The following is an 18,251-nucleotide window of genomic DNA, read 5'->3' as shown; positions in this document are numbered from 1 at the left end:
AATATGACTATGCAAATAATTTATGATCTTAAATTGTACTGCTCATTGCCAGTGAAATAAATTCATAGTTTTATAACATTCTTAAGTTATATTCATTCCTTATATTCATTAGTTATATTCCTTATATTCATTAGTTATATTCATTCCTAAGTATGCATTATTTTTAATCTAATTTAAATGGCATTCTTATAATTTTGTTTTCCAACAGATTGTTTTTAGCATATTTCAGCAGGTCAAAATTTTGGCTGTTCTAGAACTGTTTTCCCAATGAATATTTACAGTAATTAGATGTTGTGTTCTAACTTTCATTAATTCCTTGAACCTCAAAGTATTTCTTTAGTAGTTTCAAATTCTGTGAAAAAAAAATCTCTTTAGAATACGTTAGAAATTAGATACCATTTCTTATGAATTTCTATGTGCTGTTATTATGTTTGTCCTTCTTCTCTTCTGTTGAAATTCATCACCAGTAAAACTATCCAGTTCTGTCTCCATGAGAGACTCTTGAATGCTGACAAAAACTGAGGACTGATGGACGTGGGGGGGGGGGGGATGGGCATGAGCACTGGGTGTTATGTGGAAACCAATGTGACAATAAACTATTTGTAAAAAAAAAAAAAAAGAATTTTACAACTAAAAAAAAAAAAAACTATCCAGATAGTTCTGGGCTTCTCAAGAGTTTTACTTTTATTAGTGGCTTTTCTATATGGATGACCTCTCCATTGATGTCAATGGGTAATTGAAGTCCCCTACTACAACTGTATTGCTGTATCTCCCTGTAGATCTGTTGATATTTACTTTCTATATTTAGGTGCATTACAAATGTTACATCCTGTTTGGGTTGACCCCTTTATCATTATATAATGTCTTTCATTGTCTTTATCACAGTTTTTGTTGTATGGTCTTGTACATCCAAGTTTTCTTTTATTTTTCATCTTTTAAATTCAAGTTAGTTAACATACAGTGTAGTATTGGTTTCAGAAGAAGAACTCAGTGATTCATCACTTACATATAACACCCAGTTCTCATTGCAACAAGTGCCCTACTTAATGCCTGTCACCTGTTTAGCCCATCCCCCTATCCATCTCCATAAGCAACCCTCAGTTCTCAGTCTTTAAGAGTCTCTTATGGGGCCGCCTGGGTGACTCAAGTCAGTTAAGCATCCGACTTAAGCTCAGGTCATGATCTCATGGCTCATGAGTTTGAGCCCTGCATCAGGCTTTGTGCTGACAGCTAGCTCAGAGCCTGGAGCCTGCCTTCAGATTTTGTGTCTCCCTCTCTTTCTGACCCTCCCCTGCTCACGCTGTCTCTCTCTCTCAGAAGTAAATAAAACATTAAAATAAAAGAGTCTCTTATGGTTTGCCTGCCTTTATGTATGTAAGATAGGAGGTGGCAATTGTGTCTAATATTGTGTTTCTTATATATATTTTTAATTTTACTAGTGAGGCTACAAATCTTTATTTTCATCTGGGTCACACCATTTTTCTCTACACAGAAATTACTTTCATATCATTTGACCTCTTCTCCTTATTTATTTATATTTTATCTTTATTTTATATTTATCTATATTTTATCTATATAAAGATACATATCTTTATATATGTATCTTTTATACATACATATATATATATATACACACACATACATATAGTTTACTAATGCTTTTTCTTATTTGTACATTAATATCCTCTCTGGATTCTTACTGGGTTTATAAAGTAATTGTAGAATTGATAGTTTAAAGTATTGTGTATTTCTATGTTGGAATATGTATAATAAAAATAAATTAAAAATATCAAATGATTTTTCATTACATAAAGGGCTAATAGTGATGGCATAAAATGCCCTATTGTCTGATCCACTTAGATCCAATTGCCTTTGCAAGAGAAGTCTTTGAAGCTTGTTTCTCTATGAACCCAAAAGGACTTTTCTTAGCTGTCTCTTTTCCTGGTTCTCTCTGTTATAATTTTAGATGATCTTTAATTTAGCTTGTTCTCATGAGCTTCCAGCCTTATATTAATTGTTTACCAACATAATCTCCATAGTGTATGACAGTGTCCTTAAGTTTGGACTTCTTCACTTTCTGTTCCCAACAGATCGTTTACCTTGAGGGAGCTACCAATCCAACAATTTCACTCTTGGAGATTTATCTCTGAGAAATTAAAATCAATCATTCTCTCATGCAAACCTGAACACAAATGTTCATAATACCATAATACAGAATAGCCCAAATCTGGAAATTAAGGTCATTCAATGAATACATCATTATACAACTTGTGGTAAATCCATACCACCACACACTATACATAGTAATAAAAGAAAACAAAGTATTGATAGAAACAATTTTGAGAACGCTAAAGGGAATTATGTTAGGTGAAACAAAGCCCTTTTCAGAAGGTTAGATACACTATGATTCCAATTATATAAAATTCTTGTCATATTAAAAATGCCAGTTTTGGAGGATAGATTAGTAGTTGCCAAGATTTGGGATAATGGAGAGAGTGCGTGAGTATGTCCGTTCAAGAGTAACAACAAAATCTTTTGTTGATGTATCTCGATGTGGTTGTAATTACATGAAACTACACATGTGATCAAGTTGCACAGAACTACATGCACATAAACATACACACGTATGCATACATGTCTAAATCGTGCAATCTGAGCAATCACTGTACATTGTGTTAATGTAAATTACCTTGTCTTCATATTATAGAAAAGTTAGGCAAAATGTTAACATGGGACAGGCTGAGAAAGGGGTACAGGAAACCTTTCTGCACATGTCTTTGCAGCTAGTTATGAAGATAAAACTACTTAAAAATAAGAGGTCAAAAACTGGATCATAGACATAAATTTAATAAATTAAATTATGCAATTTTCTAATGAATACACGAAAAACTCTATGAATGTAGGACAAAACCAAGAATTATTTCATATGAGGACAAATCATGACCTATAAGAAAACTTTGTATGTGATCCAAATTAAATATATTTGATATGAAAAATACCTTGTTCAAAAGGTAAAAATACAGGCTTCAGTCTGACAGAATGTATTTGTAAACCATATATCCAACAAAGGCTTTCTATTTATATTTTAAAAGTTCATCAACAGGTAAAAAAAATGTCGGGATAGAAAAAGACAAAGATATGAACAGAAAATTGACTAAAGAGTGTGTACAATGGTAAGCAAGTGCATTAAGTTTTACTTAACATGATTAGTTATTTGGGTAATTATTAAAACCACAATGAGATAATATCACACTTCTCCCTATAGGTTAAGATAAAAATAGTAATAATAGTAAATACTGATGAGGATACAGAAAACTGAATTGCTCATACACTGCTGGAGGAAATGCAAAACCATATAGCTACTATACCTTACAATTTGTCAGCCTTATCATACAAGCTAAGAATTTCACTCTTGGGTATTTACTTTAGAGAGGACTTTTACATTCATGCAAAATATTATACATGAACATCCATAGCAATGTTATTTGTAATAGCTAAAAACTACAAATTATCCCAATGATCTTTTGATGGATGGCTGGTTTAACAAACTGTGGAATATTCAGATCATGGAGGCTACTCAGAAATAGCAAGAATTATTAAAACATAACACACTTTTGATGGATCTCAAGGGAATTACATGACAGAAAAAAACAAAAGCTCAAAAGCTACTATATGATGCCATTTATATAATGTACTTGCATTACAATTATAGAAATGTGGACCAGATTAGTGGTTGCCAGGGATTAGTAACTGGGAGTAAGGTAAGTAGGTGTACCAAGTAGGGATTGTATGACTTTTTGTGGTGATGGAACAGTTCTATATGTTGATGTTGGTGTTGGACACACTCATCTATACATGTAATAAGACAGAATACATTACACATATAAACACAAGTCATGACATGTAAAAAATGATGAAACCTAAATTAGCTCTGTGGATTATACCAATGTCAATTTCCTAGTTTTGATAATATAATATAATCATGTAAGACTTTACCATCAAAAGAAACCAAGTGAAGGATACCCTTTAATCCTTTTATATAAATCCATAAAATCTCCTGGTAAAAAAAATTTTAAACTTCCCATAAATCTGTAAGCATTCCAAAATATTAAGCAAAATTAAAATTTGCCCCACCCAAAAGCCCATTAAATGATTCCCAAGAATCTAAAAACGAGGATAAAAAGAATGACAACAATAACATATAGCAAGATGTTAAACTGAAACTCAATCATATAGTCAACAAATTTTATCCTAAATATATTTAGTTTAAATACTAATACTAATTTAGTCTAAATACTTTTAGTCTAACAACTCCAATTAAAACAAACAGGGCCGCCTGGGTGGTTCAGATGGTTAAGCGTCCGATTTCAGCCCAGGTCATGATCTCATGGTTCGTGGGTTCAAGCCCTGTATCGGGCTCTGTGCTGACAGCTAGCTCAGAGCTTGGATCTGTTTCAGATTCTGTATCTCTCTCTCTCTCTCTCTGACCCTCCCCTGCTCATGCTGTCTCTCTCTCTCAAAAATAAATAAAACATTAAAAAAATAAAAAATAAATAAAACACATTTAAAAAAAAACAGAAAATGTGGGGCACCTGGGTGGCACAGTGCTTATGCTTGGTCCAACTCTTGACCTCAGCTCAGGTCATGATCTCACCATTCATGAGTTCGAACTCCACATTGGACTCTGTGCTAATGGTGCGGAGTCTGCTTGGGACTCTGTCTGCCCTTCTGTCTGCTCCTTCCCTGCTTGTGCTCTCTCTTTCTCTCTCAAAAATAAATAAACTTAAAAATTTTTTTAAATGACAGAAAATGTAAAATTGGATAAAAATCAAGATAAATACATGCTGTCAACAAGAAATCCACATTCAATCTAAAACAAATGGGTTAAAAGTAAAAGATATGCCAAAAAGGAGGTGAAGTGGCTATATTTATATGAGCTAAAATAGTCTGAAGAAGAAATATTATTTTATAACAAGAGTATAATTCAATCATTATAATCATAATAAAAGAATAAAGTCTTTTAGAGCACATATAATTCCTTCAGTTCTAACAGTCTGCTTTCTTTTTTTTTTTTTAATTTTTTTTTTTAATGTTTTATTTATTTCTAGGAGAGAGAGAGACAGCGCGAGCAGGGGAGGGTCAGAGAGAGATGGAGTCACAGACTGAAACAGGCTCCAGGCTCTGAGCTGGCAGTCAGCACAGAGCCCGACGCGGGGCTCGAACCCATGAACCGCGAGATCATGACCCAAGCGAAAGTCGGACGCTTAACCGACTAAGCCACCCAGGTGCCCCTAACAGTCTGCTTTCTATATTTGAAACTGTATTATTAGCTGCATAAGATAAAAAGTCAAAAATATAATTAGAAACTTGAACATCTCTGTCTCTCAATATAAGTAGACTGAAAAACAGTAAGAACGTAAAAGAATTAAAAAACACTAATTAGCAGCATGACCTTTTAGAAGACCTCACTACATAGCAGAAATCACATTTGTTTCAAATTCACCTGAAACATTTAACAAGTTAGCCCAAAAGTGTGCCATGAAAAAGTAACAAATTCAAACAGATACAGATTATGGGAAATATGTACTCTGAACAAACAGAATTATATAAAAATGTTTTGGAAAGTATGCCACATATTTTTAAGTAATTCACTGATCAAAGGAAAAAACACCAGAAAAATTAGAACATATTTGAACACTAGTTGAAAATAAAAATACACTATCAAATCTGTCAGATACATATATAAAGCACTACTTTTGAGGAAAAGGTACATTATTAAAAATTTATATCAGACAGGTAAAAAAGCTTAAATCAATTACATAAGCTTCCACACAAAGGAAGCATAAAAAGAGGAACAAATTCAACCCCATGTAAAAAGGAAATGAAATTATGAAATTTAGAAAATACCAATAATCAAATAAGAAACAGGAAAACAATGAAACCAGTGAAAGAAAAACTACTTTTTGGGAAAGACCTTTTTGGAAAAGTACTAACTGTGTAGCCACACTGGTAAGAATGAAGAGACAGAAGACAACAATACCAGTATCTAGAATGAGAGAAGACCCCTCATTACTGACCCTATAGACAATGAAAAAATACGAAGGGAATATTATAAAAGTGTTAATACTAAAAAGTCGGACAACCTAAATGTAATGGACAAATTCCTGAAAGACTAAACTATCAAAGCTTATTCAAAAAGAAATGGGGAGGAATTAAGATGGCGAAATCTTAGTAGGACCCTAGGCTTGTCTTCTCCCTTAAACACAGCTAGATAAATATCAAATCATTCTGAACACGCAAGAAATCCACCTGAGGACTGACAGAACAGACTTCACAACTAGAGGGAGAGAAGAGACCAGCCACATCATGGAAGGTAGGAGGTGCGAAAACGTGATTTGTGGGAGAAATGGATAGTGGGTGCTGCTAAGGGGAGGGAGCACTGGTCATGAAGAGAGGCAAGAGAAAGAGACAGGAATGTACAGGGGATCATACAAGGAAAACAATTCCCCAAAGCCATTGCCGGGGGAAAAGAAGAGGGCTGATAACCTGAGTTTTTAAAGTCAGCAGGGCTCAACGACTGGAATTTTAGAGCTCTTGGCATGACTGGTATGTGGGCTTGAAGGTGCTGCAGTGATCCTATGAAGGAGGGCAGACAGCCCAGGAACAGAAGGCGAAATCTGAGGATCCCCCTGACACACAGGGAGAGACAGTTCCCTCTTCCTGGAGAGCAACTGGGAAAGGTGGCAATTCTTCTCCAGGGACAAAAGAAACAAAACAGATCAACATGCTGGAGGGGTGGGGTGGAGGGGAGGGTGAGGCAAACCATAAAAGAGACTCTTACCTATAGAGAACAAAAGGAGGGTTGCTGGAGGGGAGGTAGGCAGAGGGATGGGCCACATGGGTGATAAGCATTAAGGAGGACACTTGTTGGGATGAGCACTGGGTGTTATCTGTAAGTGATGAGTCACTAAATCCGACACCTGAAACTAACATTGCACTACTAACTGGAATTTGGGTCCTGTGGATTCTTTGGATTCTGTGTCTCCCTCTTTTTGCCCCTCCCCTCCCCACACTCTGTCTCTGTCTCTCTCTCTCTCTCAAAAATAAATAGAAAAACATTTTTAAAAATGTTTAAAAAGTTGAAAGAAAATCCAAATACCAAAACAAAACAAAACAAACAAATGTAAGAAATGGATAACTTGAACAGGTTTCTATCTATAAATAAACTGAATTTGCAGTTGAAAATCTATCTATAAAGTTGTCTCCAGCCCCCTGTGGTGCTCTGGGCTTGCAGTGAAGAGACTCCTTGGGATTCTTTCTCTTTCTCTGTCTCTCCGCCGCGCCCCGCCCCCCCCATCCCCTTGCTTGCACTTTCTTTCTCTCTAAAAATAAACAAATAATCTTAAAAATAACATATCAAATGTGATTTATCCAGGGAACACAAGGTTCAATCAATAATTTACCATAGTAGGGGCACCTGGGTGGCTCAGTCGGTTAAGTGTGTGAGCTCAGGTCACGATCTCATGGTTCATGGGTTTGAGCCCCGTGTTGGGCTCTGTGCTGAGAGCTCAGAGCTTGGAGCCTGCTACAGATTCTATGTCACCCTCTCTCTCTGCTCCTCCCCTGCTCATGCTCTCTCTCCCTCTCAAAAATAAATAAACATTAAAAAATAATAATTTACCATAGTAGACCGCATTTTTAAAAGATCAGCTAAACAGATGCAAGAAAAGCACTTAATAAAGTCACCAAAATATTAACATCTTCTAATTCCTAACTTGCCTTACTTACCAATCTTTATCAGTTTCATTTTCTTCCTTTCTGTTCCCTTAGTCACTGAAATTATCTGTATGATCCACAGATTCCTTTTGGACATCCACTTTTCTTTCTACATATTTTTCTTAAATTGAGTGATTCACTTTCTTTCCTTCATATTGCCTTTTTAGGTGTTCAACTTAAATTGTCAGGATGCAGACTCATCTAGATCCTTGGTTTAGCCATGAGGATCTTGCCATTTCTGGCCTAAACTATAGAAAATCCCATTGCTTATCCACAAAGACCTCAAATTCAACAAATCTCAACCCAACTGATTATCTCCCAACTCCTGTACAAATCTGCATCTCCTAAAATTGGTGGAACTATCATCTCAGTTGCCTAGTCACCTTAACAATTTATCAAGCTTCATACCAAATTAGTCAGTGCACCTGTTTGGCTCCCTATATACTGTAAGGGTAAATACAAATCTATGAAACAAAACATCAATTTTCTCTCTGGCACCACACATGAAAGAAACTACCCTCTCCACCCCACCCTTTTCTTAGATTATTTCCTTTAGAAAACTTGTAATTGTTAATCCTTTCCCTGTCTCTTTGGGAGGAATGTAATTCTTTTTGAAAACTAAATAAAATTTGTCAGCTTTACACTCCAGGAATATTTTCCTTAAGGACTTTGTAGGCATCTATCTATTTCAAACATAAACATCAAAGAAGATGGATTCCTATCTTCCTGGCCCCTTGGGGATTTAACCTTGCTGTCTGGTTTCAAGCTGCAGCTTCCTGGTTATCCTAAAGAAATTGGAAGTTTTATCTGTACTTTGAATTAAGACAATTAACATGGATGACATGGGTGTATCTGCCTGGTTATATAAAAGGGTGAAGTTTCATTCTATCTTTCCCTTTAGCGCAACACAGGTCTAACACTTATTCAATAATAACATTACTTTGTTCCTTGCTACATTTGTGAAGATTTTTAGTGGGTTGATAGAAATTCTATTTTTAATTATGTTTCCAAAATATCTCTCATATTTATATTTTCCCCCCTCATGGTTTAGCTGTGAGCGTGTTGACATTTCCAGCCTAAATTATGGAAAACTCTTCTAACTGGATTTACTGTTTCAAGTCCTCATAATTTCTATCTCACCATCCCCAGGACTATTATAAGTTACTTTTCTGAAATAAAATATCATTCATTCACACTTAAAGCCTTTGGATGATTTAATATTATTCTTGGGAGAATATTTACTGGCTTAATACAAGTCATTCAACTCATCCAATTATGAGTCAATATCAAATGTGACATCCTTTCTGTAAACTACATTTAATATATGTGGAGAATACAAACTAGCGACATTCCCAGAGAATACTGTATATCATGCTAACAATGAATTTCTTATGCATATCTGGTTTCCTGTTAGTCTCTGACCTGTTTGGATACATAGATGATACTCTCCGTATTTTTTTTTTTTTTTTTACAAATAGTTTATTGTCACATTAGTTTCTACATAACACTCAGTGCTCATCCCCAAAGTGCCCTCCTTCATGCCCATCCCCCCCTCCCCCCCACATCCATCCATCCTCAGTTTTTGTCAGCATTCAAGAGTCTCTCATGGTTTGCCTCTCTCCCTTTCCCCCACCATTTCCGCCCTTCTTCTCCCCCTTGGTCCTCCGTCAAGTTCCTCCTAATCCTCCTATACGTGCAAACATATGGTATTTGTCCTTCTCTGCCTGACTTATTTCGCTCAGCATAACACCCTCAAGGTCCATCCATGTTGCTACACATGGCCAGATTTCATTGTTTCTCATTGCCATGGAGTATTCCATGGTATAGATAAACCACATCTTCTTGATCCATTCATCTGTTGATGGACACTTAGGCTCTTTCCATGTTTTAGCTATTGTGGAGAGTGCTGCTATGAACATTGGGGTACATGTGCTCCTATGCCTCAGCATTTCTGTATCCCTTGGGTAAATTCCTAGCAGTGCTATTGCTGGGTCATAAGGGAGTTCTATTGTTAGTTTCCTGAGGAACCTCCACACTGTTTTCCAGAGGGGCTGTACCAGTTTACATTCCCACCAACAGTGCAGGAGGGTGCCCGTTTCTCCACATCCTCGCCAGCATCTAGAGTTCTCTGATTTGCTCATTTTAGCCACTCTGACTGGCGTGAGGTGGTATCTCAGTGTGGTTTTGATTTGTATTTCCCTGATGAGGAGGGATGCTGAGCATCGTTTCATGTGTCTGTTGGCCATCTGGATGTCCTCTTTGGAGAAGTGTCTGTTCATGTCTTCTGCCCATTTCTTCACTGGGTTGTTTGCTTTTCGGGCGTGGAGTTTGGTGAGTTCCTTATAGATTCTGGATATTAACCCTTTATCTGATATGTCATTTGCAACTATCTTTTCCCATTCCGTTGGTTGCCTATTAATTTTCTGGGTTGTTTCCTTGGCTGTGCAGAAGCTTTTAATCTTGATGAGGTCCCAACAGTTTATTTTTGCTCTCAATTCCCTTGCTTTTGGGGATGTGTCAAGTAAGAAGTTGCTGCGGTGGAGGTCAAGGAGGTTGTTTCCTGCTTTCTCCTCTAGGGTGTTGATAGTTTCCTGTCTCACGTTCAGGTCCTTTATCCATTTTGAATTGATTTTTGTGCATGGTGTGAGAAAATGATCTAGTTTCATTCTTCTGCATGTTGCTGTCCAGTTCTCCCAACACCATCTGTTAAAAAGGCTGTCTTTTTTCCATTGGATATTCTTTCCTGCTTTGTCAAAGATCAGTTGGCTGTATACTTTTGGGTCCACTTCTGAGTTCTCAATTCTGTTCCATTGGTCTATGGGTCTGTTTTTGTGCCAATACCATACTGTCTTGAGGATGACAGCTTTGTAGTAGAGGCTGAAGTCTGGGATGGTGATACCTCCCGTTTTGGTTTTATTTTTCAGTATTACTTTCACTATTTGGGGTCTTTTGTGGTTCCATACAAATTTTTGGATAGTTTGTTCTAGTTTTGAGAAGTATGCTGGTGCAATTTTGATGGGAATTGCATTGAATGTGTAGAGTGCTTTAGGTAGTAATGACATCTTAACTATATTTATTCTTCCTATCCATGAGCATGGAATGTTTTTCCATTTCTTTGTGTCTTCTTCAATTTCCTTCATAAGTTTTCTATAGTTTTCATCATACAGATCTCTTGTATCCTTGGTTAGGTTTATTCCGAGGATACTCTCCGTATTTTGATAACACAGGAATACTGCTTGGTTTATACTGTGTATTCAAATATTTATGTATCCAAATATTTACAATTAGTAATTATTATATTATTATCAACATAATAATTGATCATTATGTTGATAATTGTTATATTATTAATTAATAGTTATTATACACGCATTATTAATATTTATAAATACTCAAGTATTTTTTAAGGTTTTATTTATTTTGAGAGAAAGAGAGAGAGAGAGAGCACGAACAAGCAGGCAAGGGGCAGAGAGAGAGGGAGAATCCCAAACAGGCTCCACGCTCATCGCAGACTCAGACGCAGGCCTTGAATTCATTAACCATGAGACTGTGACCTGAGTCAAAATCAAGAGTTGTATGCTTAAGCGACTGAGCCACCCAAGTGCCCCTTCAAGTATTTTATATACTTATATTAATCCCCCCAAAACCACAGGGTTAAGAAGTAAATATCTTAGTAAAATAAATAGACATGCGTATTTTTGAATTACATATTATATTAGTCGCTACTGAAACAAATATTTAGAAAGAAGTATGGGAATTAAACTTTCTAAAAAACTATCTTTACCTATTTTTGTGTTTCTGTTTACAAACAGGAAAAACAATCAGTATTTGAATTTGTCTATAGATACTCATTTTAAAGTGTAAAAGCACAAGTTTCACGGAAGGAAAATTTAAGAATGTCTTGTTAAAAAAAGCTCTTATTAAAATGAAATTAGGTGATTGAACTTTAAATATTTTTAAGAACTTTTACAGAGGCTGTTCCATTTTATATCCTCACCAATAATGTACAAGTGTTCTGATTTCTTCACATCCTCACTAATACTTATTTCCTCATTTTTGATAGTAGCCATCCTGGGAGATTTAAGGGGGATAGCTCTTTGTGGGTTTTATTTGCATTTCCCTGATGATTAGTGACTTGATCATCTTTTCATGTGCTTATAGGCCATTTCTAAATCTTACTTGAAGAAATGTCTATTCAAGTCCTTTGGCCATTTCTTAATCAGGTGTTTGTTTTTGTTGTTGAATCTTAGTTCTCTGTGTAGACTAGATATTAATCCCTTATCAAATATATGATTTCCAAATATTTTCTCCCATTTTGAGGGGTTCCTTTTCACTCTGTTGATACTCTGGGTAGATATCCAAATTAATTGAAAGTGGGATCCAGAAGAGATATTTGTATGCCAATTTCATTGCAGCATTATTCACAGAAGCTAAAAAGTGGAAGCAGCCCAAGTGTCCATGACAGATGAACAGATATGCAAAATATGTTATGTACATATAATGGAATATTATTCAGCTTTTAAAAGTAAAGAAATCCGGCAACATGCTACAACAGGAGCATAAGGAAGACGTTAGGCTGAATAAAATAAGCCTGTCACAAAAGAAAAATACTGTACGAGGCCACTTACGTGACGTACGTGGAGTAGTCAAATTCCTAGAGACAGAAAGCACAACTGACATTGTCAGGGTACAGGGGAGGAGGAAATAAGGACTTGTTTAATGGATACAGAGTTCCAGTTCTGCAAGACAGAGTTCTGGTGATGGTTGGTGGTGAGGTTTGCACAACAATGTGCATATAGTATATGGTAATGAACTATTTATACACTTTAAACATGGGTAAGATGGTAAATATTTATGTTAGTTGTATTTCACTAGAATAAAAAATAAATTTTGAAAAGAGAAACTGAAATTAGGCAAACCACCAATCTGTACATTAAACGTGAGATGAAAATTTTTTCCAAGTTAACTCTATTGCCCTTCAATGTATGAACTCCATACTGATTGGGTAAATTCCCATTTAGACATTCACTTTGTCTCCTAAACATAGGTTTTTCTAAGAAACAAAGGTGCAGGGGCGCCTGGGTGGCTCATGATCTCACAGTCCATGGGTTCAAGCCCTGCATTGGGCTCTGTGCTGACAGCTAGCTCTGAGCCTGGAGCCTGCTTCAGATTCTGTGTCTCCCTCTCTCTCTGACCCTCCTCTGCTCACGCTGCCTCTCTCTCGGAAATAAAGAAGATATTTAAAAAAAGAAAAAGAAAAAGAAACAAAGGTGCATTAATCTGAATAAGTGTATTTCGTTTTTTCAGTCATTTCATAGCTGCAATTCTTTTCCCTCATGCTTAAATTATAAATCAATACTAGTAAAATAAACATATGTTTACATTTGTTTAGCGGTTTTTTTTGGACTTGTTAGTTTTCTAAGAAACAAATTTATAATAGAATTGATATGTTATTTCTTAGTGTTTGTGTTTCTTTGCACGTATGTGTTTTGACCTGAGACTTAAAATAGAACTTCCTCAGGAGACACGGTTAAAACACGCAACTGTCTGCTACTTACCATATTCTGAATTTCCATTGTTTTTCTTCACTACAGTAATTCAGCCATCGTGACAGAAAACTATGACGTGGACTATTGATACTGCCGAGCACTTCAGCAGCAGACGGCCCATTTCCAGAGAAGAAAATGCCCTTTACGACCCTCACGTCATCCCCAAATGTGTTTCAAACGTCCGCGTTTTGGAAAATAAAGCCCAAGCCCACGCGGGCACCAGGCCAAGCTGCCTCGTGCTCCAGGGCCCAGCGCGGTGGGTGGGAGCCCCGGGCTGCGGCTGCGCGCGCGGGTCTGTAGACCAGGCTGCGCACGCGGAGCGGCCGCGTCCCCCACCCCTCCCCCAACTCCCAGCCGCCCCCGCGGCCCCCGCCGTCCGGCCCGGAGCTCAGATCCCGGCGCGCGAGCCGCCGCCGTTCCGCAGCCAACCGCCACCACCGTGGCAAGGCCGGCAGGTCGCGCAATGCTGCCTGTCCTGCTGATGCTCTCAGGCCTGGGCCGGCTGACCTCCGCCGGCCTTCGTGAGTGTCGCACCCTGCTCCGTAGACGGCCACCTGTCGCTGAGCCTCTGGGCGTGGCGGGCTCAGAAGCTTGCTCCAGAGCCCCGCGCCCTGCCCAGGGGAGCCCTGCGTCCTGTCGGAGCCCGCCTGGAGTCGGGATCCTGCGGGGCCTGCGGCTGGGAGGGCTCGGAACAGGGCGGGGACCCTGCACTTGGAGGAGAGGGCGCGGAGCTCCCGGGAGGTGGGGCCTCCGGCGCAGCTCTGCTTCCCCTCCTGGGGCGGAGGTCAGCAAGTCCCAAAGTGGCTCTGGAACGTGGGAGGGTCAGGTCCCGCTTCCAGGGAGCCTCTTCCTGAAGGTACAGAGTCTGATTCCGTCGTGTGTGTGTGTGTGTGTGTCCGGCGCAGCTCTGCTTCCCCTCCTGGGGCGGAGGTCAGCAAGTCCCAAAGTGGCTCTGGAACGTGGGAGGGTCAGGTCCCGCTTCCAGGGAGCCTCTTCCTGAAGGTACAGAGTCTGATTCCGTCGTGTGAGTTCAAAGCGTGACGTGATGTGACAGGCCCAGGGAAGAATAAGGATGCTGCCAGGCACTGGGGAATGCTCACGGCTGTTTTCCTGACCGCAGATCCCGAAACATCACTTCTGCAAATTACAGTGCCACGGAAGATTGAGACAAACGCCCATGATGGCAAAGTTTCTTAAATGTATGCAAATAAATCATTCTTCATATATTCTGTGTATTATATTTTTTGGACTACATGGGCCAAATCAATTCTTACATAATCATTTGTAAAAACTGTATTCATCTTTACTTTGTTAAAGAGCTCTGATAATTGAATGAGAGCAAGTGTTTTGATATTTAATTTTTAAGACGTATTTCCCAAGTAATATATAAGCATAATTGTGTCTCACAAAAGGGCTGTACAGTTTACTGGACGTTTTATCTATAAAAAATATGTAATTTAAATATTCTTATACAAGTGGAGTCATACAAATACACTTGATTATTGTGAAAAATATGTAATTTAAATATTCTTATACAAGTGGGGTCATACAAATACATTTGATTATTGTGGTAGCTATGTTTCATAAAGTCCCACCGCACTGAATTAGCTACCACTGAATCATGGCTTCTAGGGAAATATGTATATATTTCATATATATAATCATAAATTCTAAAAACAATCCATCCTGGGAGGTTCTATTTTCTCAGTTTTCAAAGAAGGAAAGGAGGTCCAGAAGTGAAAAATGACTTGCCTGGGGCCACTCCACTAATAGGTGTCAGAGGTGAGATTCAAACACCCTCCGTTTGGTTACACAACCTGAGCTTCTTGAAATACAGTGTACTGCTCCCTACCTTTTTTATCCTCGGCTCATCTCTGTATGAGAGCTGAAATAATAAGGCGGAGTGTCATCTGTTCTACTTCAGATGGGAATGTGAACTTTGGTGTGACTGAATTTTTTTTCACCTTGAACATGAAGTCAAATGATCAAATCTATGAATATTGGTTTGGGGGTTATAAATCCTAGCAAGTAGGCAAATTTAAAAATATGGACTACTTGAGTAACAATTTTTAAACAAATATAAAATGAGTAAGGTTTAAAAGGTAAACTATAAGCCAGTTATTTATTTTTTTGCAGATTATATGTTTAGGCTCAAAGCGTGAGAGAGTTTACATGCACATTTTTAGTGTTAATTAGAAAAGTTAGCAAAAGGTATCTGGGCACTGAAACAGAGAAGTATGTATAATACTGGTCAAAAGCTGAAATGTGTTAATCTCCATCACTTACTAGCTATGTGTCAAAATAAAACCAACATCTATCTTTAGTTCCCTTATTATAAAATAGGTAGAATAGAGCCATGCTTAGCCTGTAAGTATATTGTGAGTCTTATAGAATGCTTAGCTATAATGCAAAGAACTTATTTTTTTATATTTCTGTTATAACCAGTAAAGTACAGGTGTATTATGTTGTTGAAACACAAGATTTTGGTCTTGACAAATGGTATGTGGTGAATCCATTACATGATATCCAGAATGTAGAAGGAAAACCGCAGTTTTATTCTTAAACAATAGGATAAAGGAAGGATACTAAAAACATGTTATTGGTATGTTTCCTATACAGTTAGTAGCAAATGTAGTTATGAAATGCATCATGGAGCTCAGTATACAAAAACTATGCAGCACACCACAGTAACTATACTGCTTCCTTAAAAAACATTAAAAAACAAAACTATTCTATGATCCATTAATCACACTACTGGGTATTTACCCAAAGAAAACGAAAACATTAATTCAAAAGGAAATATGCACCTTATGTTTATTGCAACATTATTTATAATAGCCAAATTATGGAAGAACTCCAGTGTCCTTGACGAATGAATGGATAAAGAAGATGATACACACACACACACACACACACACACACACACACAAAGGAGTATTATTCAGTCATAAAAAGAATGAAATCTTGCTATTTTTTAAAAAACATGGATCTAGAGAGTGTGATGCAAAGCAAATTAAGCCAGTCAGAGAAAGACAAATACCTTATGGTTTCAGTTATTTGGACTTAAGAAACAACACAAAGAAAAAGAAAAGAAAAAAAAAGACCCAAACCAAAATACAGACTCAACTATAGAGAACAAACAGATGGTTACCAGAGGGGAGGTGAGTGTCGCAATGGGGGAAATAGGTGAAGAGGATTAAGAGTACACTGATTTTTATGAGCACTGAGTCATACATGGAATTATTGAATCACTGTACGGTAGACCTAAAATTAATATAACACTGTATATTAACTACACTGGAATTTTAAAAAAATCAATAAACTTAAGTGACACAACATTATCACCAAAACTTCAGTTTACTTTAGGATTCACTCTTGTTGTTACACTTCCTGTGGGTTTTTTACAGACATATGCACCATTATGACATGCATGCACCATTAAAATATCATAAAGGGGAATACTTGCACTGACCTAAACATCCTCTGTGCTCCACCTAATCATCCTTCTTCTCCGCCAAACTCAAGCAAACATTGATCTTTTTACTGTTTTTACAGTTTTGACTTCCAGAAAGTCATAGAGTTGGAATCATAGAGTATGTAGTCTTTTCATATTGGCTTCATCACCTAGCAATATGTACTTAAGATTCCTTTACTTAATCCACCTTTTTATAATAATTTGATAGCTCATTTTATTACTCAAAAATGTTCTATTTTGTGGATGGTTTAGTTTATTCATTCATCTACTGAAGGAATTCTGTATCACTTCCAGTTTTACCAATTATGAATATAATGGCTATAAAGATCTGTGTGCTTTTTGTGTGTACTTAAGTTTCCTATTTAGATAGACAAATACCAAGAAACATAATTACTGGATCATATGGTAAGAGTATGTTTAGTTTAAGACACTGCCAGACTGTTTTCTTTCTTTTTTTAAATTTTTAAATGTTTATTTTTTAGAGAGAAAGACAGAGAGTGGGCAGGGGAGGGGCAGAGAGAGAGGGAGACACAGAATCTGAGCTGTCAGCACAGGGCCCAATGTGGGGCTCAAACTGACAAACGGTGAGATCATGACCTGAGCTGAAGTCGGACGGTTAACGGACTGAGCCACCCAGGCACCCTTGCCAGACTATTTTCTAAAGTGGTATACCACTTTGCATTCCCATTGATGATCATTTTTGAAAATCTTAAAAAGTACTCTGATATAGCTCAAAGTATATCTTTGTTTATGAAATAAGCTGCTGTTAAAAAAATGATATTTTTGGGGCGCCTGGGTGGCTCAGTTGGTTAAGCGTCCGACTTTCGCTTAGGTCAAGATCTCGCGGTTCGTGGGTTCAAGCCCCGCGTCGGGCTCTGTGCTGACTGCCAGCTCAGAGCCTGGAGCCTGTTGCAGTCTGTGACTCCCTCTCTCTCTGACCCTCCCCTGCTCATGCTGTCTCTCTCTCTCTCTCCTGGAAATAAAAAAAAATGATATTTTTCCTCCCTTTAATGCCATTATTGTTCTGAAATGGAATAAAGTTACAGTATTATGGAAGAGAGGGAACTATATGTAGAGGTTAAATAAAATTATTTTATATTTAATATTAAAAATGCATTAAAAGAAGAATGCAAATACTAATTCACATTATTACATGTCAAGGTTACTGCTTGGATTTGATTAATGTTTAGTAATATTGAGCAGAATGTTTAAGGTATATACTGCTTCTATTTTCAGATTTCGGGCACTTAGATATCCTTCTTGTTCCTTTAAGTTCAAGAACAACCAAAGCTGCTCAGTAAATCCCCAATACCTTTCACATAGGAAGTCATGTCAACAATGATTGTTTTAAGAAATTCTGTCTACTTCCCAAGGAATTTTATCCCTTGTTGAGAATCAATTGTGTCATGTAAATTAACATGATAAATCATGAAAGCTTATTCTCTGAGTAG

General features: G+C 37.4%; 1 protein-coding gene across 1 annotated transcript in view; it reads left to right on the top strand.

Moving 5' to 3' along the window:
- Positions 1–13,553, top strand: part of ADAM18 (ADAM metallopeptidase domain 18) — a 122,700-nt gene extending 109,147 nt beyond the window's left edge. Inside the window, exon 20 of the mRNA XM_039253397.1 lies at positions 13,371–13,553. Coding sequence (XP_039109328.1) covers positions 13,371–13,413 — 43 coding nt within the window. The 3' untranslated portion in view covers positions 13,414–13,553. The remainder of the gene's footprint in view (positions 1–13,370) is intronic.
- The last annotated feature ends 4,698 nt before the right edge of the window (positions 13,554–18,251 follow it).

The sequence above is a fragment of the Hyaena hyaena genome, unplaced genomic scaffold (genome assembly GCF_003009895.1).
Source record: "Hyaena hyaena isolate Hyena2069 unplaced genomic scaffold, ASM300989v1 scaffold_446, whole genome shotgun sequence".
Taxonomy (NCBI): domain Eukaryota; kingdom Metazoa; phylum Chordata; class Mammalia; order Carnivora; family Hyaenidae; genus Hyaena; species Hyaena hyaena.
The sequence above is the reverse complement of the archived record's forward strand: the minus strand, read 5'-3'. Positions and strand labels throughout refer to the sequence as shown.